Below are 25,463 nucleotides of genomic sequence, written 5' to 3' on the forward strand. Positions count from 1 at the left end.
AAGTCTTTTAAAATTTAGAAGTTTACAAAATAAGGAAATTATATTGAAATAAACATACATACACACACATATATATGTCCCTAAGTTTAAAACTCTTGACCTAATGAAAAACAGAATAGGGAGAGGGGAAGAAGACTAGACTGAAAGTCTTGATGTTTTCCAATGAGTCCTGTCTCTACCACATGTTATTAATTATATATATGTATAATATATTATAATTATATATAAATATAAAATATAGGTAATTATATATATGTATATATAAATTAACTTGACAGGTGATACAGTAGATAAAAGAACAGGACTGGTGTCAAGAGGACTTAGAGGTCTAATCTGACCTCATATACTTGCTAACTGTGTGACCCTGGGCAAGTCATTTAACCCTATCTGCCTCAGTTCCCTCATCTGTAAAATCAGCTGGAGAAGGAATGGCAAACAACTCTAATGACTTTGCCAAGAAAACCAACCCCAAATGGGGTCACAGAGAATCATACATGATTCAAATGACTCAACAACAAAACCTCTCTCTACTTCTCATGGGGTAGTGTGAGAAACTTACTTTGTAAACTCTAAAGTGCTATAGAAATGTGAGGTAATTATTTTAATGGATCTGAGGGATGTTGCCCACGAGAGCTGAGTTTGTAGCTTAGAGTAGGAATAAATGTTGTCTGTATGTCTCACTCACTGGATTTTGATGGTGTCTAATTTGTTCCCTGTGTGAGCCTGGGAGGAGTGACAGAGATGACTTCACATTTGACTACTGACTTCTCTATGTACTAGGAGGTTCCTATAGACCTCAGTAACTGGTCTAGTAAGCTTGCATTTAGCAAGGCAACTTCATCTCATCTAGGTATACAAGGTTGACATATCTTCTTAATTACAATGTCCTTGTATTGATAAGGGGGGTTTTGAAGTCCAGAACCTGCTGATTGATTTCTTTGCTTCCCATTCAGTTCCTGAGTGTCTGTCCATCAACAGCAATCAGAGACCCAGAGCTCCATGCGCTTGATGGGAGAATGAATCTTACTTTTTGTACCTTTCTGTGACTGAAGGGCTAGGAAACCATCTGCTCATATGTTAGAAAGTAAGAGTCTCACCTCCTCAGTCTCATGAGCTTCCCAAAAATGTGGACCGCTCTTTCTTCATCTTCTCTCAGGATCTTTTTGCTCAGGGTCCAGAAAGGGAGACTAGGTATTATGATGGCCAGGATTCTCACTACTTGATACTATGAACTTACTGAAAACATTGATAACTCTGCTTCAATATTTAATTGTTTTTTGAATTTCAATGTATTTTTATGTATTTTAAAACATTATTCTATGAAGGGATCCAATGACTTCACCACATGCCAAAAAGGTCCTTGGCACAAAAAACATTAAGGACTCCTCATCTAGCCTAATTGTTTAATTTTTACAGTTTTTACAATTTAATTTTTACAGTTTTAATTTTACAGTTTCAAACAGAGACCCAGAAATGGAAAGAGCCTTTCCCACAGATGAGACCCTGACTTCTAAAGAGCAATTTTTTTTTTTTTACTTTGGCAAGTTGCCTTCTAAAACTACAAGATTTCAGAGTTAAAAGGGCTCCTAGTAGCCCCCAATGTAATTTGTCCACGAAGCAATTCCTGTTTCCATCCCTTATCTGCCTTGCTTTATCACCATTCCCTAATTTATTTTCTCTGGCTACTTGAATGCCCTCAGGTCCTGCACCCACCACTTCATCATAGCCTGGCTGACCCACAGGTAAGTCTACCTTCTCCTGGCTCCTCACAGTTTGCTCCAGACCTTTCATCTTCTGCAGTTTGTCCTGATACCTCCTCAGATTATGCTGCTGTTGATTGTGAGACTGTTGAATTAGTAATAAGTCCTTTTCCCGATCATTCTTCTGCAAAGATGATGGAGTGGGGGTAAGAGGGATTGTGGTACAGAGAGAAACACTGAAAACCAACTCTGGACAGTCCCTTCTCCTGATATACCTCCCCCACCATGGACTGATATTTCCCCCCACCTCTTGCCTCCCCCTTCTCCAATTCTTTACTTTACTTTTATTCCTCCCATCCACCCCTTCTGTATTCTCCACTTTGTAAGATTCCACTCACCCGAATTAACTCATTCTGCAGCTGCTGTATCCTATCCTTCAACCTTCTCGTTTCTGTGGTGCTCTGGGAAAGTTTTTGCTTCATGTTTGCTATGGAGACAGGATGGGAAGGATCATTTAATGGGCACCATCAGCTCAAACAAGCCCCAGTCATATCAAAGAGTAATTCAACATAGACCCAAAAAGACCAGGTCAAAAGATGTGAAACCCCAAGGGCAAATTCACTTCCCCCAGGCTCCCTCTTCTCCCCAAACATAGATCTTATTATCCAGGGACTGGGAGGATTGAGACCTGAACACAGACCTTCAGTCCTCCTAAAGCAGTAAAGAAGGAAAAATGATCAACACTTACTATAATGGTATAATAGTATCCAACTTTCATCTCCATTACTTTTTCAATGTCCCACCCTCTTAAGTACCAGGGGCCTTCCTGTTCCTGGATCTTTCTGCATGGAAGGTCTCAAGATTTTCTCACCTATCATCTCTTCATCTTCCACAGAAGCATGACCCATCCGTTCCTGTGTGGACACTTGTTGCCGAAGGGAGTTGTTTTCTGTCTCCAGGGAGGTCACTTGCCTTCGCAGAGACAGGATGTCATTGGCCATCTTTGTTATGGCTTTCTGATAGTTGTCTGTTTCCTTCCAGGTATTTAATGATGTATCTGATTGTTTAGGTTTCTTCTCTACCTGGGAAAGCAAACAACCGCCATTTCCTTGATTTTGTAAATGCCTACCTGTCATTGGGCAAATGTCTTTCCCAATCTGTATCTCAGTTTCTTCATCTGCCAAAGACATCTGCTAAGATCCATATAGATCTTTGAACTATCTCCTAAAATTGAGCTAAAATATGAGCACAAAGCATTAATTAAGGAAATGAATCACATAATGTTGAGTTGACAGAGATTATAATTTCCATGCCCTTTATTTTATGGATAGAAAAATTGAGGTTCAGAGTTATGAAATGACTTGCTACAATAGGATATGTAGTTAGAAGTCAGATTCAGACCTCTTTCAATCTTACTATGATGTGTCTTCAATAAGAGACCTCTTCCCTGGAAATTATATTAGCACACAATGCAGAAATATTCGATAAAGAGGACTCATTGAAGATTGAGACTCCATAGGATGTCATTGAAGAGGAATTTCAAGTTTAATTTCTTTTGTTTCTTAATAGTCTGCAACTTTGCTGAAGTTATTGTCTCAATTCGTACCTTTGCTGATTCTTTAGGGTTTTCCAAGTATATCACTTTGACATCAGCAAATATGGATAGCTTTATCTACTCTTTGTCTATATTTGTGACTTAACTTTTTCTTAGTGCTGTTGCTATTATTTTCAGAACTACAGAAAGTAATAATGAGGAAAATGGACATTCTTATTGATTCTTGCATTTATTGGGAAAGGTTCTGGCACATTCCCATTGCATATGACAATTGCTTTTGGTTTTAGATAGCTACATTTTTGTGATTTAAAAAAAGTCTCTCTGTAGCCATATTTTGTGGAGTTTGGAGCATGAGTGTTGTAGTTTATAAAAGGTTTTTTTTTTCCTTGAATCTTTTCATGTGGTTTCAGATTTTTAGTTTTAATGTGATTATTTATATTGATTGTTTTCTTAATGTTAAACCATCTTTGCATTTCTGGTATAAATATCACTTGATCATAATGCATAATTTCTTGGATAAATTATTATAATCTCTTTAATAGGATTTTTAAAAAAACTTTTTTTTGAATTAACATTCATTAATGATGTTGGTTTATAGTTTTCTTTCTGCATTTTATCTTTCTGTTTTTTTGTCTCATAAAAGATTCCAGTAGAATCTTTTTTTGAGAATAACTTGTGAAAATGGTTAATACATTTTAAAAAATTTGATAGAATCCTTTTGTGAATCCATCAGGACCCAGAATTTTTAATTTGGTAGTTTCTTTACAACTATATCTATTTCTTTTTCTCAGATTGGGTTATTTAAAAGCTCTGTTGTATCTTTTGATAGTTTGGATATTTTATGTTTTTTGAAGGTATTCTTCCATTTTGTATTCTCAATTTTGTTAAGTGTGTTTGTACATAATATGTTCTATTATTTTTATTTTTTCTGTTTTTGTTGTGACTTTACCTTGCTCATTTGCCATTTCACTGATTTGATTTCCTGCCATTTTTTTAAAAAATTAGATTAGCTAAAGTTTTATACATTTTATTAGACTTTTCAAAGAACCAGCTTTTAGTTTTATTTATCATTTCTACAGGATTTTTTTTTTTTTTGGTTCTCAGTTTTTTCATTTTCTCCTCTACTTTATAATTTTTTTTCTTTTTTGCAATTATTTTATTCTTGTCTGCTAGATTTCTAACTTAAAAAATACATAACCAGTTCATTAATCTTATTTTTCTATTTTGTTTATATTTGGATACATACAAATCTATATATATATATATTCATACACACATACATATAGAGTTATAATTTTTCCTATTAGGGCAGATTTATTTGCATTCTCAAATTTTGATGTTGCTTCATCATTAGAATTTTCTTTCAAATAATTTCTACGATTTGTGCTTTGACTCACTCATTTTTAGCATTAAATTCTTAAGTTTCCAGTTGGGTCTGTGTCTTTTGTCTGTGGTCATTGAACAAATAACCATTTTCATTGTATTATGATTTATAAAGGATTTATTGGATTATTTGTGTCTTTTAGTATTTGTTTACAGTATCTTTGTGCCCTTATACATAGACAAATTTTGTAAAAGTTCAATTTGATGTAATATGTAATTCTTTTGTACTCTCATTTAGAAGATGTTGTAAGTCTTTTAATTCTAGTTTCTCCAGTGTTTTATTCAGTTCCACATATTCCCATTGATTATCTTTCTGTTAAGACTTATCCATAACTGAGAGAGGGACATTGAAGTTTCTTGTTACTATTGTGATTCTCTCTCTTCTCTCTTTTTGTAGCTCAGTTAAAGTTTTAAATTATAAATTTGGATACTAAACTATTTGGAACATATATGTTTATTACTGATTTTGGTTTGTTGCCTATGATTCCTTTCAGCTTAATGTAGTTTTCTTATTTATTCCGTTTTTCAATGTTTGTTTTTTCTTTGTCAAATAGTATGATTACAACACCTGCTTTTTTGGACTCATTTAATGTATGCCAAAATGTTTACTGTCTTTCCAGGTAAATTTTGTGTATGGTTTTGTTTTTTAGAATGTGTTTCTTGTAAGCAACAGATTGTAGAATTTTATCTTCTCCAGTCTGTCAACCTTTCTTGTCTGATTGGCTTATTTAATCCAGTTATATTAAGGTCTATAACTCTATAATTTTCTCCATATTTTTCTAATGCTTTTTTTTTAAAGTTATGATTTCTTTTCCCCCTCTTCTGCTATCAGCACAATACTATGTCTCCTCAATATTTTTAAAGGTGACTTATTTCCACTGGCTATTTTCTCCTCACCTCTGATCTCTCCTCTCATTTGTTATCTCTTTTCCTTTGGAATTTTTAAAATTAGATCCTTTTTCTTTCCTTCTTTATTCTGGAAACTTAATTCTTCTCCATTCTTCAGTCTAGCTTCTTCCCCCCACCAGAGCAAGGCTTCCTTCTTATTTCCCCGCTTTAAAACCTTCCCTTCAACCCCCCTTTTATTTCCTCCCTTTTCAGACTCTGCTTTTTCTAAGACCCCAAAGGAGTCACATTCCCTTGAAAGTGTTAGTCCTTGACTAGATGAAGGCATATGGCAACACTTCCTTTTCCCCTCCCTCTTTTCCTCTCCTCTTTCCATGAACCTCTTTTTAAATAATTTAATCCCATAAAATACATTGATTCACTTGGACATAGAGTGCCAAGAGTTTATATCTATAATGCCTATGCCTACCTCTCCACCATTATTTCTCCCTGACTTTTGTGTATTCAGCCTTGTGTCTTTGTGTATTATTTAGAAAGGAGGTTCGTACTGGTCTCTCTGCTGTCACTCTCTTTTGTTGTCCTATGTGTCCAGGCTATGGCATCTGTTCCCCCATTCTGCATTTTTGTCATACAGGCTAATTTCTTCAAGTCTGGTTTTATTTTGTCTGTCTCTCAATGTAGAATGTTCATCTTATTTTAATCTATCATTAAACTCAGATTTTTCAGGGTTGGCCATTCTATGCTGTATTCTCAGTTCCATTATTCTTCAGAATATATTATTCCATTCTTTTCTGTGTTTTCTGATGGATACAGAATAGTCTTAAGTTTTCTTTCTTTTGTATTTGAAGCCCTTTCTCCTGGTCACTTGCAGCATTTGTTATTTCTGAATTGAATTGTATTTTTTCCTGAAGGCAATCTATGAATTCTTCTCACTGATGTTTTTGTTTTGTATTCACAAGTTCTGGAAATTTTCTTTTATTATTTGTTGCATCATGTTGTTCAGGTTTTTTTGACTTATATTCTTCTAAGAGACTATTATTATTATTTTTTTTAAATACATCCTGTCTTTAGGATCAATATATTTTACTTGAATGGAAAGTCTATTTTCTTTAAATATAATTTTATGCTTTTCTTTTTCTAAATCATCCTCTACTTTTGTACATTTATGTTCTATATCTTCTTTTTATTCTTCTGGTTCTTTTTCTTGTTTCTTTGGTGAGTTTTGTCATCTCATTCATTTTCCTATTCTACCAATTATCTGTTTGCTTTGCAGACCATAAATTCTGCCCTCACAATTCTTAATTTTTATACCATTCAGGAACAATATATTGTGGTTCCTTATTCTTTTTTCAAATCCACGTTTTGTGTTACTTGAAGGATTAAAATTTTTTTTTGTTTCATTATTTATTTATAGACTTCTGAAATTGTTTACTAGATCTGGAGGCCATATTTTCTTCCACTATTAATGTTTTTCTTATTAGTTTATCTGCTTATGCCCAAAGTCTTTGAGGTTTTTTTCCTCCTGTATAGAGGGTCACAGACAGTGGGGAAACTCTGGGTGAAGTATAAAACTCTTCAACCCAGAGAGATCCTGCTAACAATGTCTGGTTTGACTCCCTATCTCCCGAAGGGCTCTCAGCCTTCCTGAGAAGTCAGATGACAACCTGGGTTGTGACTGAAGCAGAGTGATACCAAGTAGCAAAGAGTCATCTACAGACAATAACAAGTTGTTTGTGGTCCCACATGTGCAGTATATATTTGGCACATGCCCAGTGTCGTTTTTGTTACATAAGGATATGAGGGTATAAAAAGGGGAAAGTCCTTGGAATAAATGGACTCCGTATTTCCACTATTCTCAGGAGTCCCGCCTCATCCCTTCTCCACTAGGATGGTATATTTTAATCACCCCAACTTGGGGGCTCTAGAAAGCAGGACACAACACTCCTGAGCTTTTTATTAATGTCAATCTTCCCCCCTCCCACTTATTTTTCCTGTTTCTCACTTTTTGATTCTACCCTTTGACAATGGTTTCCCAAGAGGCTGGCTCTCAGAGCTTCTTAGCCCTCTTCCACACTGGGAAATTTTTGGTTCACTAGTGGAGGTCTCTGACCTGAGATTCTTTTCATGGATAGAATAGTCAAAGATAAATTCTGTTCTAAAAATTCTAATTCTAAAAACTGTTAAAAGGCAAATGCTCTAAATCTCCATAACAAAATGTCCAACACGAATGACACAAATCCTATCTACTTTGCAAAAGCTATACCTCACATACAATCAATCTGTTGAAGTATTAGCCAACATAGGGAAATCAAGAACATAAAATACCACATAGGATCTCTAAGCTGAAGTACATCTGCTGAGCATGGCTGTCCAGTTTAAGGCAATTAAAATAAAGTTAAAGTCTATAAGAACTAATGGTAGAAAGCCCTCTGGGGCTGGCGTTCTTATTTCACTGATCGGCTATCTAGGTAAAACAGGTTCCTATTTTCCACACCCAAAATGGAATGATATAATTCATGGAATCCCTATTTGCCAAGTCTGGGATTCCTCTTCCCATTTATTTATCCTATGAACTATGTTTCTCTCAGAGAAAATCTATATAGGATTGGTACCAAGGAAATTTATCTAGTCTTTGTGTTCCTGAGAAAGTAGAAATCCTTGAATAAAAAACTGAGCAGTCTGTGGCTGCCTCTGTATAGCAGAAAGGGTAAGGAAAACTCATCTGAGTCACAGTAGAATAATTTAGCTATAGACTAGACTAGGACGTGAGGGCTTTAAGATCATCCAGCGATTCTTAATATTTTGTGTATATTAGATCCCTTTGACTGGTGAATTGTGTGGAGTTTCAGGATAATATTTTTAAAGTCATAAAATAAAATATACAGTATTTCAAAGGAAACCAAAGATTGTATACTGACATACAAAATATTTTTAAAATATCAAAAATAAAAGCAATTCCCTCCCCCCCCAAGTCTGTATACCTTGGGTTAAGAACTTCTGATGTGGTCTGGTTCCCTCATTTTATTGATGAAGAAATGGGCCAGAGAAGTGGCTTGCCCAAAATCATATAGCTTTTTAGTGTTAGAATGAGAAATAATAGATGAATGTTCTAGAAAGAGCCCCATATTGCTCTTTTTAAGACATTGAGCCTTTTTTCTCTACTTTCCTAGGGAAGAGGATAGAATTACCCAGTTGTCCTCTTCCTTAGCATTACTCTAAATTCCCCATTCATTTTCAGGTCCCACGACCATTATGAAATGATGGTATTAGAAGATGGTAAAGAGAAAAACACACTTAATAAAGAAGGGATCTACCCTATTCTTTGTACTCCCACTGCCCTAGTTCAGAGTCTTAGATCCAATTCATTGCACTAGATTCCTAATTTTTCTCCCAACTTTCAATTTTTTCCCTCCAGTCATTTATATAAATCACTTCCAGATTAATCTTCTGAAAGAATTAAATTATTTGCTCAAGGTTATATAGACAATCCCTTCTTGGATTACTGATTTATGGCAGAGAGACTCACACAGTTCAATGAAACTATGAGCTAAACTGTATAGGATTACCCAAGACAGGGCATGGTAGAGTTCTGACGAAAGGTAGAGAAAGAAATGGCAAATCCCTTTTCTATGTTTGCCAAGAAAACCTGTGAATAATGTTAGAATGATTAAAAAAATAAACATTGGAATGGAATGCTATGATCCACAAGGTCACAGAGTAGCACATGATAAACAATTGAGCAACAACAGCAAAAATAGATAATAAACATCAAGGTTTCAACCTTAGGTCTCCAGATTCAAAAAGATCAGTGCTTTTTCCTCTAAATAAACTCTTTCTCTATTATGGCTTATCATTAAAATGAAAAAAAAAAGTTTCAACCTATCATTTCATTGCTGTGGAGACTTTTCTGGATAGAACACTCCCTTCATATCTGTAAAACCAATTTACAATTTAAAATCTTAAGAGTGTTAATCTAAGGCACTGTCCAAAACCATCTAGCAAAAGTCAGAGGAGAGCTCTGAACCCCCACTACACTAGGCTGCTTCTCCCAGCACGATGAAAAGTGGATGGCTTCATGTAAGTTCTGAAATCCCACCATTAGTGTTTAATTTTTTTTAAAGTGGTTTAATTTAAAGATAAATTTTTTATCTACAGATTCCTCCATAGGAACAAAATGCAAATTTACAGAAGGTAAAGCAGAATCCCGGAAGGGGAGGAGTCAAGGGCAGTCTGGTCTCGGAACAAAATGTTTGATCAGATCTTCTAAGGGATCACTTATTACTACCATCTGGCTACATTTTTAAGGATGATCCCATAGAACAATATCGAGAGAAATAGAAACATGTTGGGTAGAAGCTAAGTACCTTCCTAAGTGGAGATTCAATTCAACAAACATTTATTTAGCCCAGTGTATATGAGTGAGGCAAGGAGGGGGAGATGCAAAATAATGAGGCTGAATCTGGGTTCAAATGCCAATTTCTTAGTTTTCTTATCTGTAAAATGGGACTAGCATTAGATCCTCCCTCCCATTTTTGTTGTGAGAAATAAATAATATATTTAAAGTACAATAATTTGTAAAGAATTAAGTAACATTTGTAAATGTATTTAAAGTGTATTTAAATGAATCTCTTTGGATACAGGACACCAGTCCAACATTGCTTCTAGCGATTATATATTTATTATCTCATTTGATTCTCACAACAACCCTGGGAGAAGGGTCCTATTATCCCCCTTTTACAGATGAAGAAATTGAGGCAAACAGATTAGTTGACAATGATTACATTGCTAGTAACTGAGGCCAATTCAAAATCCAATCTTCCTGACTCCAGATCCAACACTCCATCCAGGTGCTCTCACATTGAATTAATGTAAGTGTCCTTAACTTGTGACCCAAATTTAATGGGTCTATGAATTTGGCGGGTGGCTGGGAGCGCCATATCTCCCTGAGTTCAAATCTGGCCTCAGATACTTCTTAGCTATAAGATCTTGGGGAAGTCATTTCACCCTATTTGCCTCAGTTTTCTCATCTGCAAAAATAGCAGGAGAAGGAAATGGCAAATCATTTCAGTCCTTCTGCCAAGAAAACCCCAAATGGGGTCCCAGAGTCAGACATCACTGAACAACAAAATATATGGGGGGAATGACATTTTTATTTTAAAAGTTTCCTTTGTAAACCTATGTATTTTATTTTATGCATTTAAAATTATGATTCTGAAAAAGGAATCTTTTCTAATGGCTCTACCAGATTGCCAGAGGGATCTGGGACACAAAATGTTACAAACCCCTGGGGAGAGAGGAACTTAGGTGTGCTGAATCCTCTTACAGGCTGGTCATTGACACCCTTCTTCTTCCTTCTGTGGCCTGAAGTTCTTATAAATAGAGATCTCTCCCTGAGATTTAATTGCCTCCTTCTCTTCTGACTCCTGAGACCCAGATATATAGAATCATAGAATTAGACGATTTAGAACTGGAAAGAATTTTACACCTTAGGAAACTGAGGCTCAACCTATCTTCGAGGGCTCACAGAGATAGTTTATTCAGAATTTAAGCCTCTGACTCCAAAGTACACTGTTCACTGCAATAGGGCTGAGCACCCCTCTCCCCTTGCCTTGTTCCCAAGAGCTCTACACCTTCCTAATACAACATAACCAGTTAACTAACCACACATCAGGATCAATTCCTTCTCCTTTTACCTGCCAGGGAAATGCTAACCAGTTGAGCCTGATTCAGTAGGATAGCGGACCATTCCCCCAAATCCCCGTTTCTTGTAATGACCGTTGGATACTACCCTCCTCCGCAGATGACCCCTCTGTCAGAAAAGGGGCTAGGACTTCACCGGCCCAGTGCCGAGTCCTGCCGTTACACATTGATGGTTCTATATATGGGGTCAGTTGTAGATGAGTTGGGCGGTTTGGGGGGCGGCTGGGACAGATCTCTTAGGGAGATTTTCCTTTCTCAGGGACTTAATATCCTCCTCTGTAAAGGGAGGCGTTTGGGCTCTTTCTGGTCACTTAGGTAACTTCCAGCTCCGAGTCTCTTTGTCCTTGGGCAGAACAGGGATCAGGAGGAGGGAGCAGGCCAGGAGTAGCTTAATGAATGAAGACAAATTTCCCAGCGTTCCCACTGGGGCCTGGTGCCGGGCGGCCTGACTGCGACTGGGAAAAAGGTGGCGGCGGGAGGGGTGTGGTTACTTTTCTAGAGGCAAATGATGGACAAAACCACTTTTCTTTGACGGTCCTCCCTCTATCTCCTGGGCCCCTTTTAATGTCATCTGATAGCTTTTCCTCCAACATTTGGGGAACCGGGCTGCAGTGAGCCCCCGGCTGCCAACTCTCTCCGCTCAGAGACTGAATAACCTGCCCTTTCCATCCTGAAGGGCCCCAGAAGGAGGATGGGGCCGGAAAGGGAGAGGGCGGCTTGTGGGGGCGGGGGGCCGGAGGGGCGGGCGCCGGGCTCGGGGGATGAAAGTGCACAGAGAGAGGAGTCAGCGTCCGGCGGAGGGCAGGAAGGTGCGCAAACGTGGGGTCCTTCTACCCGACACTTTTCCCGTGCACTCTCCTGCTTCCACCTTACAACAGCTGGGCCCACAAGACCTTGGGCGGGGTCCAGCTGAGATTGGGAAACTGGGCCCCGGCAGCCCTGACCCGCTGAGCCGTGCCGTGTGCCCACAGTGAGCGCCCGCCCCGCCCGTCCCCCACATCAGGGCCTCTGCGTCACCGCCGAAGCCTTGGGATGGACAAGGCTGCGCCCATAAACAAAGTGCTCGGGGCGGCCCGTTCCCAAGCCGACCTCTCCTTGGCTGCGGCCTCCCCTCTGGGCAGGCGCGCTCTGAGGAGGGACGTAAGCTTTCGCTTTCCTAAGTCTTTGCTGCCTCCTACCAGACACCCATCACTTACACACCCGGATCACCAAGAGCACAGGCAGATTTCTACACATTCTCTCTCCATCTGTCTCTGTCTCTGTCTCTGTCTCTCTCTGTCTCTGTCTCTCTTCGTCTCTGTCTCTCTGTCTCTCTTTATCTCTCTCTGTCTGTCTCTCTTTGTCTCTGTCTCTCTCTCTCTGTCTCTGTCTCTCTCCGTCTCTCTCTCTCTCTCTCTCTCTCTCTCTCTGTCTCTTTCTCTGTCTCTCTGTCTCTCTCTCTCTGTCTCTGTCTCCCCCCCCCTCTCTCTCTGTCTCTCTCTGTCTCTCTCTCTCTCTGTTTCTGTTTCTCTCCATCTCTCTGTGTCTCTCTGTCTTTCTCTCTCCCTCTCCCTCCCTTTCCCCTTTCTCCTCTTCCCTCCCTCCTTCTCTCTCTCTCCCTTCTCCTTTCTTCCTCTCCCCTCTTTTTCTCTCCCACACCCTCCCTCAATCTCTCTCTTTTGCTGTCTTTGTCTCTCCGTATGTCTCTGTCTCCTCTTTCCACTGATTAAGGAACTACAGTATGCCACAAACTGTTAGGTACTAAAAATAGAGAGGCAAAAATTCAACAATTCCTTATTCTATTGAGAAGGAACAAAACACACACATTCCAATAAATGAATAATTCATACAAAAATTTTTAACAGAGGTGAGGGAAGTGAAGGTACTGAGGAATCAGTCTGTTGTAAGATGTAACTTTGAAATTTTACTCTGAAGTCAGCTAAGGTTTCTCTAAAATATCACTGAGAAGAGAGCAACTTCCACAAAGATATGTAGATGGAAGACAGAATGCTATGCACAAAGATATGTAGATGGAAGACAGAATGCTATGTACAAGGAACAATCAGCAGATCAGTTTGATGGTATCATAAAATGTTTGAAAGGGAGAAATATTTGATAATCCTTGAAAGGGAGACTAGAGCCAGTCTTCGAGAGACTTTAGATGCCAAATAGAGAAGTCTGCATTTTATCCTAAAGGTAATAGGGATCCACTGGACCTTCTTGAGGAAAAGAGTAATAATCAGAGCTGTGCTTTTAGAATTATCAATCCTTCTCAGTCCCTACTTCCAGATATCCCAACACCCCATTCAAGGCAGAGATGAGTCTGTTTGCTGTTCCCTCACTTTTTTCCTTTGTCTACCAACTCCTTTCCTTGCCAGGTACTAAAGATCGTAAGATATCCACATCTTTTCTACCAGGATGGTTAGTACCTAATATCCTCCTTTTTCCTGAGGTGGGAGAGACTGAGTTCTTAGTGAAAAAGAGAAGCTAAAAAAAAATCACCAGATTAAAAGATCATAGATTTAGATCTGGAAGAGACCTTAGGGATAGATATTGAAATCCATCTTATACAGAAAAAAAAAAAAAAACTGGCCCAGAGGCATGACTTCACACAGTAAGTAACTGAGCTGGGATTTGAACTCAGAGCATCTTTAAGTTCCTATGAGACTCACCATGTTGGGCAATTTAGAACTTCATTCACTCATGTTTGGTTTTGTCTTATTCTCTATGTTCTGAGCCATGAGATTTAATATATGTCACATCCTTGTCAATGGCTTGTGTGATGTCTAGTTCAATGCTAGAAAATTCAATTCAAGTCTATAAGCATTTATAGGGTACTAGGTACTAGGTAGTGGATATAAAAAAATTAAATCCAAATAGTCTCTGCCCTCAAGGAGCTTGAATTCCCCCAGTCAGCACAGATAGTATGAAATATAAGCAAAGTAAAAGCAGTCTGGGGAAGGCAGGAGAATCCTAATCCCTGGGTGGGGAAGGATCAGGAAAGGGTTAATGGAGGAGGCACAGGAGTCAATAGCACTTGAGGATACCATGGAGCAGAGGTGAGTCCAGGCTTCAGGAAAGCCTCTTTAAAGGCAGGCAGGGGACTCCAGGCAGCGGGGAATGGGCCATTTTGGTTGGAACATAGAGGACATGATGGAGAGAGGTAAAGTTAAATCTCTCTGGAAAGATTAGTCAGACTTAGCTTCATCTCCCTGGGTGTCTCGTAGCCATCTCAAAAAAAGCTCGGCCATCCTTGCTTGCTATAGTAGACTTTACTTGTGGATTGAATGGAAAATCTTTTATGTTTCTAAGCATCTACTTGGGAGCTTTGGTCAAAGGAATCATCACCTATTGGTTAAATGGGACAGTAAATTCTACTGCTAGAATACTTCTCGTGCCTATTTACAACTCTGCCTCTCCCTTTCTCATTCCCATCAAAAATTCAAGATCTCATTACCAGACATAACAGCATCCATCAATCAACCAACAAGCCTTTATTAAGTTTGCACTAAGCTATTCGAGGACCCAGCGATGCAAAAATGAAAGCCAAGCTGTCCCTGCCTTCAAGAAGCTTATACTCTAACCTCCTGATGAGTCTTCCCTCCTCCATTCCTTCCTCTTTTTTTTTTCACACCACTGCCAGACTAATATTCCTTGTATATTAATTTGGCCGTGGTCATCCCTTGGCTCAAAAATCTCTTAAGAAACCCTCTTCCCTGATGTTCATGAGTAAATACATAATTTTTTTTAGCAGAGTAAGGTTTAAAAAGCACTTTTCTCACAGCAACCCTGCAAAATAGGAATGCAAATACCCCAAAATTTGTGAGTTAGCCATCCCCAGGTATTCTCAAGGGAGACATTCCCTTTGCTGACACTACATTATAACCCACTAATGACTTTAGTATCTAAAATCCTAGGGATTTGCTGGAGAAGCAGGAAAATGAAGGGTCTTGTAGGCGCCAGAATTAGGAATTAAAGACAGTTTTTTTTAAAACTAAGCTATGGCCTATGAGTTGCTATGATAGTTGACATTTTTATAGAATTTTAAGGATTACAAAGTGCTTTATGAATGCTGTCTCATTTGATCCTCCCTGTAATCAGGGATTGTGGATGATGTTCTTATCCCCATTTTGCAAAGAGGAATTGTTAAGTTAAATGACCAGTAAGTCATAGCCAGTGTCTGCAGTGGGATTCAAACTCAGATTTTCTTGCCTCCAAGTTGCCTCCAAGTGCAATATTCTGTCCAGATGCCATACTTGGAGGCAGGTAACAGAAAAGTAACAGTAGCTGGAATGTAGAGGGCACCTTAAGATTCTCAAAGTACTTTAGGTATGGGATTTTCATTTGATGGAGATCACAGATTTAATCTGAATTATATAAATGAGAAAAATGAGACTTAGAAAGATTAAGTTGACTTAAAGGTAGGAATTAAACTCAAACCTCTTGGATCTAATGTCATTTTCAGGATACCATGGTGCCTTAAAAAATTCCTTAGACTGGCATTCGAGACCTCCACAGTTTAGCACATCCCTTCCCCACCATGGGACCTCATCCTATCCCATTTCCTACTGCTCTAGTCATCATCCCCATCAAATCACTTCTTGTCCCTCAATCCACCCCCAGCCCTGCCGACCAGGACGTGTCTCATTCCTTGGCCTGAAGTTGAGGAGCTGAATTCTTTCCATAGAGGCCCTGTTTTTCTACAAGCTGATAGATTTAATGGAGACCCTCTGGGCGACCTCCCTCTCCAGGTACCTGTTCCAATAGGTACCATTAAGTCTCAAGCCAGGGGCCAGGGTGGGGCCAGGAATCTGCACTTTTCCCTTTGGCCAGCAGAGGGAGGCCGCCTCCCATAAATGATCCTGCCTCAAGCTTTGAGCTTTTTTTGATGGGAGCTGTTGGAGCTACTTTTTAGCTGGAGGAAGGTGGCCCTGAGCACCTTGAAGCACATTGGAAAGATGGGAGGTGTGGAGGGAGTCCAGGTAGCTGAAATCTTTTAGGTGTGAGTTAAATGCTTTGTTTAAACTACATTTTGATATTGTAAGTGCACTTGGGCTTGAGCTCTCTCAGCATCCTCCTCTCCTCCACCAGCTTCAGGACCGAAATCATGGCCGACGTAAAGTAGAAGGACCAGCCTTGAGTCTTAGCCACTCCCTTTGTGTGCTGCCATGGATAAATCATTCTCCTTTGGGCCTTATCTGCAAAATGAGTAAATTGGATTTCATAATTCCAGAGAACCTCCTCATTCTTTTCTCTGTTTCTGTTCTTAAACAGGTAGTCTCTAATCTCTAGTGAGAAACAGCCATAATAGTGGGGAGGTGGAGAGAGTCTGGATCCAGAGCTCAGAAATTCTAATTCTGATATGAGATGTAGACAAGTTGCTTAATTGCTCTGTACCTCAGTTTCCTCATCTGTTAAATGGAAAGTATCATGTGATCCCTAAATCCTAATAGAAACAGAAGCAATTAATCTTGCTTTGTATTAGCCTAGAAAAAAAGTGAATTGACCAGAGAAATGGGATCAATTCAGTCCCACTCCTGAATTTGAAGGAACCAGTAATTCATGGATCCATTCTTGCACAATTTCTTTCTTTATTCTATTTATTTTTTTAATTTCTTTTTTTTTTCAATCCTTCTCTCCCCTCCCCCCCCAAGAGAAACGTGAAGAGACTTGGGGTCTGGGAGAAGCCCTGTTAATTTCCTGTGTGACATTAGGCAGGTCACTTTGATTTCTCCAGCTACAGTTTCTTTATCTGGAAAACAGGGAATAAGCTGATCCCTGCTTGGCTCAATCCAGCTCCAAGAGCTTTGGGAAAGATTGAAGGAGAGAAGAAATAAAATAAGAACATTATAGAGTCATTCGACATCCCAGCTGTAAGGGTTCTTAGAAGCTCCCTCTGCTAATTACTCTCCCTCACTTTAAAGAAGGGGAAAATGAGGTCCAAAATCATCCTCCCCACTCCAGTCTAGAACCCAGACTTTTTAGATCCCATTTAAATGTCCTTTGAAGACCTGAAACCACCTAGCATAATGACTTGCACACAGTAGGTATTCAGTAAACAGTTATGAGCCATTGTTGGAGTGATGTGTGAATATAGAATATTGCACGGACAAGAAGCTTCATGGTAAAGCTGGGAAAGCAGCATGGGGTGATAGAGGGGAGTAGAGTGAGGGGCCAACCACAAGGCTGGGGGCACCTTTAAGGTAAGACAGATGGTATCTTGTGAGCACATATGCAGAGGAATTCACGTGCTTTCACACCCAGAGGGATAGGGCTGTTAACCCCTTTCAGGCAGAAGTCCTGTCTCTCACTGTCTGGGGTGGGCTGCTAGGAAAAACCACCAACCACTGTTTCCATCTAGAGAGGAATGAATGTTAAGAGTTGGAAGGGAAGCATTGCTGCTCCTTTTAAGAGATTGGAAAACTGAGGCACGGGGCAATGTTGTCACTGAGGGAACCCATTGAATGGCAGAAGCCAGATCTGCTCTTGAGATTCTAGGATCTTCAGCTTCTACAAAGGCTTTGAACCACGTGATTGCTGGTCATTCAGCTAGTTGGTAAGTCAACAAATATTTATTAAGTGTTGATTATGGGGAAGAAAAAGTCCCCCAAGCTTCCTTTTCTACTTATGGGTGAATTTTCTCCTCCATCAATCATCAAGTCCTCTTTCTGGTAGAAACAGGGCATGTAAAACTCTGCAGCTGAGGGGACCCTCTAGTCCAGTGTTCTCATTCTGTGGAAGAGGTACACTGAGGCTGAGGGAGAGAAAGTGATTTGCCTAATGTCACACAGTTAGTTAGCAGAGGAAGAATTGGAATCCATGACCTATGACTACTGGAAATCGTATGTAGTTCTAATGGCCGTCTGTTGCCTGACTCTATGTGTGTGTGTGTGTGTGTGTGTGTGTGTGACAGAGAGAGAGAAAGAAAAGAAAAGAAAAGAGAAGAGACAGAGAGAGACAGAGACAGAGACAGAGACAGAGACAGACAGATATACGGTGACACAAAGAGAGATAGAGCTGGGATTTCAGGGAAAGCAACCTTTTATAAACAGGTTACAGAGCTTGTCCAAGGTCGCAGGTATTAACTGGAAGAGGTAGGTTTTTGGCTTGGGATACTTTTCTGCCAGACTATGCTGCTTTGACATAGCTGCCTGATTGGAGGATCACTTAGCTCAGTTTGCTAGTTGGTCCCACCTGGCCTTCACACAGGGCTTCTGCTTTCCCTTCTTTCCCTCCTCCATAGCTCTCTTAGGCTTTCAGAGGAAATGCCCGGCTTGCCACATGGACTCCATTTTCCCTCTCTTAAGTACTTACTTATGTGCTCGAGGTATCCTGAAGCACCCTCAAACTGTCAGGGGGCACCGGCTGACCAGTACAAGAGGTACCTGCCTCTGCGGGGGAGACTTAGGAAATGAAGCCATTGGTGATGTCCAGGGAAGGGCCAGTTCTGTCCATATCGAAGCTACTCACCTGATACTGTTGCTCTCGGCTGTCTGTGGATTCCGAATAATAAAGACTGCAGAGAATGAGAAGTGGGCAGTCACAAGAAGGAACCAGAAAGTCTGGACCACTCTGGAGGGAGAAAGAGATGCTTCCCAAAGGGAACTCCTCCCACCTCTGCTCCCACAAACAGCTTCTCAGCTAGGAATGGTGTCTTACTGCTTTCCAGAAGCCAGCCACACCTAGATCTCCCCCAGCCCTTCCTCCAACCCCAAGTCTAGGCCTCCTCCCTGCCATGAACTACCTGGCCTCTTGAATGTCTCCCGTGGCCCCTCAAATTCTCAAAAGAAGCTTTGAACTTTGTCCCTGGGCTGATTTACTTCTATCCAGCCAGGCTCCCCCCTTTCTCACTCCCCAGGCTTCTTTTCCCAAGCATCTCACTCACCTGATACAGGCAAGAACTTTTTAATCTCCTCCAGGAAGTCTTCCTTGATATACAAAACCAATCACTAACCCTACAACTAAGCATCTTCCCTCAGGGGAATCACAATGTAGTAGTGCACTGTGTCTTTCTCTGTCTCTCTCCCTTCCTTCCATCTCCTTCTCTCCCTCTCCACATCTCTTTGTCTTTTTGTTTCTATGTTCCATATCTCCCCTCTCTCCCCCCTCTTCCTCTCCTTCCACTCTCCCTCTTTCTCCTTCCCTTCTCCCACCCTACTTCATCTCTTCTCTCCCTTCCTCATTTTTTATTTATATTATAAGTTCCCCGAGGACAGAAATATCATCTTATTTCTCCTCTGTACCCTTAGAGCTCTCAGTACAGGAGCAGAGTATTGCCGAGTACCCATCTGATTCATTGATTGTTGGCAATAAAGAAACAAATATGGTCAGAGTGTCTTGGTTCAGACCCACTAATTTGGAGCATGTGATAACTAACAGTCCCTTTCTTTGTGCTTTCAATGACGGAAGGTCCCAAGCAACAGAATGAGGGCACAAAGGAGATTGCTTGGGAAATGTGTCAACAGCTTAAGATCCCATGCGCTTTGACACAACCCATTTATTTACATCTAATTAATTGATACAGCCTCTGAGACAGCACAGAGTGGCTAGGATGTAGTTTTTGTTTATCTGATTGCTCTGGGAATCATGTGTCCATCTCTAGCCCTTAAAGCAGGTCATCCACTAAGCAACACTTTGTGGATCTAAAATTAGAAGCCATTTAGTCTCATCCTCTCATTTTACAGATGAGGAAACAGAGGCACAGGGAAGCTAAATGACTTTATGAAATTGATGGAGGCAGGATTCAAAACCGGGCCTACTGATCTGCTTTGCTCTGCTCTTGCTAGTCTTGGTTCCTATCAATGCTTCAGGACCCCAGAGGTCAATTAGTCCAATCTGTTTATTTTACAGAAAAGGACACATACCCAGAGAGTACTGACATGTTCTAAGGGTACATGGGAGGTCAACAGCAGAGTTAAGATTTGAACTCAGGCTTCAAATCCAAATTTTTTTTCTTACTACAATCTGCTGCCAATGCCCAAAGTGGAGCTTGAAATGAGCATGTCTAGATTTGACAAAATATTTGACCATTCATGCTTGATTTCTCCCACCAACAATCTCTGTTTGTGAGAGGAGCTGAGCATCCATCTGTTCTGGATGGACTCCATGCTGGCCCTGAGTACCCAAGGGCCCTGCCTCTGACTGAGCGTCCCACCCCATTCCCATGCCCTCCATACCTGCTATACAGCTGAAACTTCTCTTGGGGCACAGTGGAGAATTCATGTACCGATTCTCGGGACCCCACCTTGGAGAACTGGGAACTTGATTGGATCTTGTGTATAACCTTCTGATGTGACCAGCGTGGGCTGAACTCTTCCAGCTGTGGAACCCGATCAAGCCACTGGTCACCAAGCTGTGGCCTGGGTGAGACCTCTCTCCCCTGCCCTCTCACACTGCCCTCGTCCCAGAACGAGTTCTCAGGTGAGTTCTCAGGTGAACCCTTTTAATGGGAGGCAAAGTGAAGGTGGGTTGGGAAGGTCAGGAAGAAATCAGTAAAGGATCATTCATCCTTAGGTTGGGCTGGTCTCACCTCCTCCAAGAAGCTGAATGGCCAGCTCCATAGGGGAGCTGTCCATTGTAGTGCACAGGGCCAGGGCCACAAGGGAGCTCAGAACACTAGTTGGGTGAGGGGGCATATTTTCCCTCATGGGAGCTTGAATCTTTTTCTTTTTGGCCTCAACCTATGATTTCACTGGTTTAGGGAAATTCCCTATTTCAGTGTAGTGACTTGTCTGGCCACAAAATGAGCAGTATTCAAATTTCAGTTTTCCTGACTCTTGGATCAGTTTCCAAAAGTCATCTGCCAGGCTGCCACTGGTGGGTTGGGGAAACTCCAGAATTAAGGACATCTGCTCCCCTCTAGTGTGAGATCCAAGGAGAGAAAGTCCCAAATGGGCCTTTTCTTCATCCAGAAAAAACCCCCGGGGAGGGGGATGAAGGCCATGGGTTTGCCCTTCCTCATGACCTTAGCTACTTTCTCTCAGTCTCAGAAGGAGAGGGGTGGGGAGGAAGGACACAGGGAAGTTCTCTTCTTTGGCCTTTGGGATGAGGCACCATTTTTCATATGCACAAAGCATCTTCTCTATAGATGTACAGACTCCCCAAAGCAATTTAAATTTTGATTGCTCAAATCTTGCATTATATTTTGGGCTTCATGGGCTAGATTTCTTTCTTAAGGATCTTATCTTAAACCCAAATCACTCTGGCTTCCATTGCTTGACCAACAAAAGGTCTCAGCTCAAGTTTCACTTGGTCATTGTTTGAGTTCTGATGGTTCAGAGTGAATGTAGAGTGATTTGGGGGCAGAAACCCTGAGGGTCTTCCCCTCCCAGAATGATTTTTTTTGGTTCTTTTGACTAGGTGAAGCAGGCCATTCTTTGCCTCAATTCTTGCCAGCTTTAATCACTGAATGAGTGATTGCTTCAGTCAGACTGAGGCCTGTTGTAGATCTCACCTTTAAAAGTTCAAGGTCATTCTCTGAATCTAGAGCCAGTTCCAGTTGTCCTAATCTATACCTGGCCACTGAATTCAGATGGCTCTGAGGGGAAAGTGAGGCAGGTGACTTTGCACAACCCTCCCTCACTTAAATACAATTCACTTAAAAGTCATGGCATCATCAACCTGATGTCATGGTCTATCTCCCCCTGCATCCAGAACTGCCTCCAGTTGTCCTGATATATACCTGATCACTGGACCTAGATGACTCTGGAAGAGAAAGTGAGGCAGGTGATCTTGCCACCCCTCATTAAATACAATTCTGCAAGTCATAGCATCCTTTCCTGATGACACAATCCTCTGAGAAGGATATATATATGACATATATATGTTTATATATCATATATAAATGACAATATAAGTCACATGACCCTGGCTAAGTCATTTAATTTCTCACTTGCAGAAGTTCAGATTTTAGAGTAGACACTCATTTTTCAAAGCAACCCATCTCCTTTTCCTGATTCTTTAATCAAAGGACCCCTTATTTGTTAAATGCCTGCTGTAAGCCCAAGCCAGGATGGAATCTGGGAAGAGGAGGAGGAGGAGGAAAATGCCAGTGATCTAAGGATCTCTGAATCCTAATGGGGAGATAGGAAAGACCTAGAATATCGGGAGTGAGATTCTGACTGGAAACCAGAGGAGGGTGAGTTCAGTGTGTATCAGCTTTTAGGGTAGGCAGAAGCTTTAGGAGGCATGACATCCAGAAATAGCCTAGGGAGGAAAAGATCTTGAAGGGTACTGGAGTCAGGACAATGAGGATAGTGAGATTCAGGGGATCCATGTAAGAACACAGATATGGAGAAGCCCTTTAGGGAGAATGAGAGTTTGAGATGGGGTCTTGAAAGCTGGGCTGAGGAGTTTCAATTTAATTCTGAGATAGTAGAAAACATAGTAATCTGGGAAGAGAGGAAATCTGCTTTCTAATTTTGATTCTGTTATCAACCAGCTGAGTGTCCCTCATTTTCCTTTTTTTGGGTCTCTGTTTCCACCTGAATAGAATGACAGGGATGGGTAGAGTGGTGGAGTGACTGATTAGAGGGGCTCTAAGCTTCCCTATAGATCCCATGTCTTGAAGGCTGTGTGGAGGGGCCATACATAGTTTTTAACCTGCTAACTCAGTGGCCTTGAAGTGCCTATGTCTGCCTGATTCTATTTCTGCCCCCTCTAATTTTGTGCAGGCTGATCCTTCCTGGGCTAGAATCTTGGTTCTTCTTGGACCTAACCAGCAACCAAATCTAGTTTGACTTAATGGCAGGATCTTAATTATTCTTGTAACAACATGCAAATACATGCAAATAGAAGCTTTGAATTAAATTGCTATCATGAGGGGGTGGGGGCAGGATGGGGAACAATAGGCATTGAGTCGACTCTGCCAGCTTTTAGTAAGTAGGAGATTGCAGGGTCTTTGTTCAGCCCTATTCAGTAGTTAGAGAAAAAACAACCCCCCAAAAGGTAATTCTAATGCATTTTCCCTTCCCCTTTTAAAGTCCACCTACTTCGCTTAAATGTGCTTTTGTAAATTTGCTTTTATATTTTTAATGGTAAATGGAGGGTGAGGGTGGGGGTAGAAAATAGCAACAGCTCCTGTTTCTAAAGCTCACTGTTCCAGAAAAATAAACAAAACCATCAGCATCACCATTTTGCAGATAGAGGAACCAAGACTCATATAGGTGAATATGTTGCTTCCCTAAAGGTATATAAACCAAGCAGCATCAAAATTAAGCCTGACACAGCACAGGGAGGCCAGGGTAGAGAGGCCTTGCACTGGGAATCTAATGGAAGACTCTTAGCCAAAACACAGTAGCATTGGCTACTCTGTCCTGATTCAAAAGGCCAGTGGATCACCAGACTAGCTGTGAAACCTCCAATGCAAGTACAGAAGTCAAATAGTGAGCCCCTGAACCCCAGCATAACAGGCAGGCCTTAACTAGCACTGCAGGACTGGCCCAGTATAGTGTGAAGCTCCTGTCACCCTGTAGAGGAAGCTCAAGACATTCTCCCCTGTACCCTAGGAACAGACATCAATCTTTAAAAATAAGCAAAAAAACAAAAAAGAGCTCTGACCATAGATAGCTATTATGGAGACAGGGAAGAACAGACCTCAAATCCTGAGGACACTAAAGGCAAAAGCCTCCAGATTAAGCCTCAAAGGGTGATATGAATTTGTCTCCAACTCAAAAGGCTCTCTTGGAAGAATTCAAAAGGGATCTTAAAAGGAAGTTAGAAGAAAAATGGGGAAAGGAAATAAGAGCTTTGCAGGAATTTGGAAAAAGAAACATAGAAATTAATTGAAGAAAACAACTCCTTAAAAACACATTTGGCAAAATGGAAAAAGAGAACAACTCCTTGAAAAATAGAATTAATGAAATGGAAAAAGAGAACAACTCCTTAAAAAAATAGAATTGATGAAATGGGAAAAAAGTCCAAAGAACAAAACAACTCCTTTAAAAGTACAATTGGCTAGATGCAAAAGAAGTCAAAAAGCTAACTGAATAAAGGATTTCACTAAAAATTAGAATTGGACAAATGGAGGTGAATGACTCAATGAAACATCAAGAATCAGTCAAACAAAATCTTCCCAAAATAGAAGAAAATATATAATACCTCATTGGAAAAAAAAAAACTGACCTGGAAAATAGATCCAGGAGAGAAAATCAAAGAATTATTGGACTATCTGAAAACCATGGTGAAAAAAAAAGAGCCTGAACAACATTTTTCAAGAAATCATCAAGGAAAATTGCCCTGATAGTCTAAAATCAGCAAGTAAAATAACCATTGAAAGAATCTACTGATCACCTCCTGAAAGAAACCCCAAAATAAAAACTCTAAGGAATATTGTTACCAACGTCCAGAATTATCAGATTAAGGAAAAAATACTGCAAGCAGCCAGAAAGACACAATCCAAATATCAAAGAACCACAATTAGGATTACCCAGGAACTAGCAGCTTCCACTTTAAAGGATTGAAGGGCCCAGAAGGTGATATTCCAAACGGCAAAAGAGCTTGGACTGCAGCCAGGAATCAACTACTCAGCAAAACTAAGCATTATCTTTCAGGGGACAAGATTCAATGAAATAGGGGATTTTCAATTATTTTTGATGAGAAGAACAAACTGGATTTTCAAATACAGAACTCAAAAGAAGCATAAGAAAGTTAAAAGAGAAGGAAAAAACCCTTTGTTTTTTCAAGGTTAAAATATTTACATTCCTACATAGGAAGAAGACATGTATAACTTTTGAGAATTGTATCTTTTTTAGGTGTATACTTAAGAGGATGAAAGTATAAGTTGATTTTAATGTGAGGATATATAAAAGGAAACTAGAAGTGAAAAAAGGATTGAACTGGGAAAAGAGGAAAGGGAAGGTAAAATGGGGTAAATTACAACACATGAAGAGGCAAAAAAAATTGAGAGAATTACAATTGAGAGAAAGAAGGAAGGGTGATGAGCATTGTTTGAATCTTAATTTCATTGGATTTGGCTCAAAGAGAAAATATCATACATATTTAATTTCATATAGAAATTGGTTTCACCCTATAGAGAAGTAGGAAGGAAAAGGAAAAGGAGAGGCTAATAGAAGGGAGAACAGAAGTAGAAAGGGAAAGAAATAAGAAAGGAGGGAGGGGCTGAAAAAAGGGAGGGCTGATTGAGGGAGGTGTTGGTCAGAAGCAAAACACTGGGAAAGAGAGAAAAGGGGAAAGAAAAAAGGGAAACTCGGGAAAAATAGGATGGTGGGAAATACAGTGAATGTGCATAGGGTGAATTCTCCCATAAAATAGAAGCAGATAACAGACTGGATTAAAAGCCA

General features: G+C 40.3%; 1 protein-coding gene across 5 annotated transcripts in view; it reads right to left on the reverse strand.

The window, feature by feature from the left end:
• The window catches only part of CCDC33 (coiled-coil domain containing 33), a 204,566-nt gene that overhangs the window by 17,819 nt on the left and 161,284 nt on the right, over positions 1-25,463 (reverse strand). For 4 of the 5 annotated variants that reach the window (XR_007951217.1, XM_051982256.1, XM_051982259.1 and 1 more), the window contains 5 exons: positions 20,340-20,482; positions 18,634-18,679; positions 2,572-2,782; positions 2,099-2,187; positions 1,753-1,884 (listed from right to left, as the gene is read on the reverse strand). Coding sequence is in view for 4 of the 5 variants with exons in the window: in XM_051982256.1 (XP_051838216.1) it covers positions 1,753-1,884; positions 2,099-2,187; positions 2,572-2,782; positions 18,634-18,679; positions 20,340-20,482 (621 nt within the window). In the remaining variant the exon portion in view is untranslated. The remainder of the gene's footprint in view (positions 1-1,752; positions 1,885-2,098; positions 2,188-2,571; positions 2,783-18,633; positions 18,680-20,339; positions 20,483-25,463) is intronic. The other variant, XM_051982257.1, reaches the window with a different exon arrangement.

Source organism: Antechinus flavipes, chromosome 2, assembly GCF_016432865.1.
Source record: "Antechinus flavipes isolate AdamAnt ecotype Samford, QLD, Australia chromosome 2, AdamAnt_v2, whole genome shotgun sequence".
Taxonomy (NCBI): domain Eukaryota; kingdom Metazoa; phylum Chordata; class Mammalia; order Dasyuromorphia; family Dasyuridae; genus Antechinus; species Antechinus flavipes.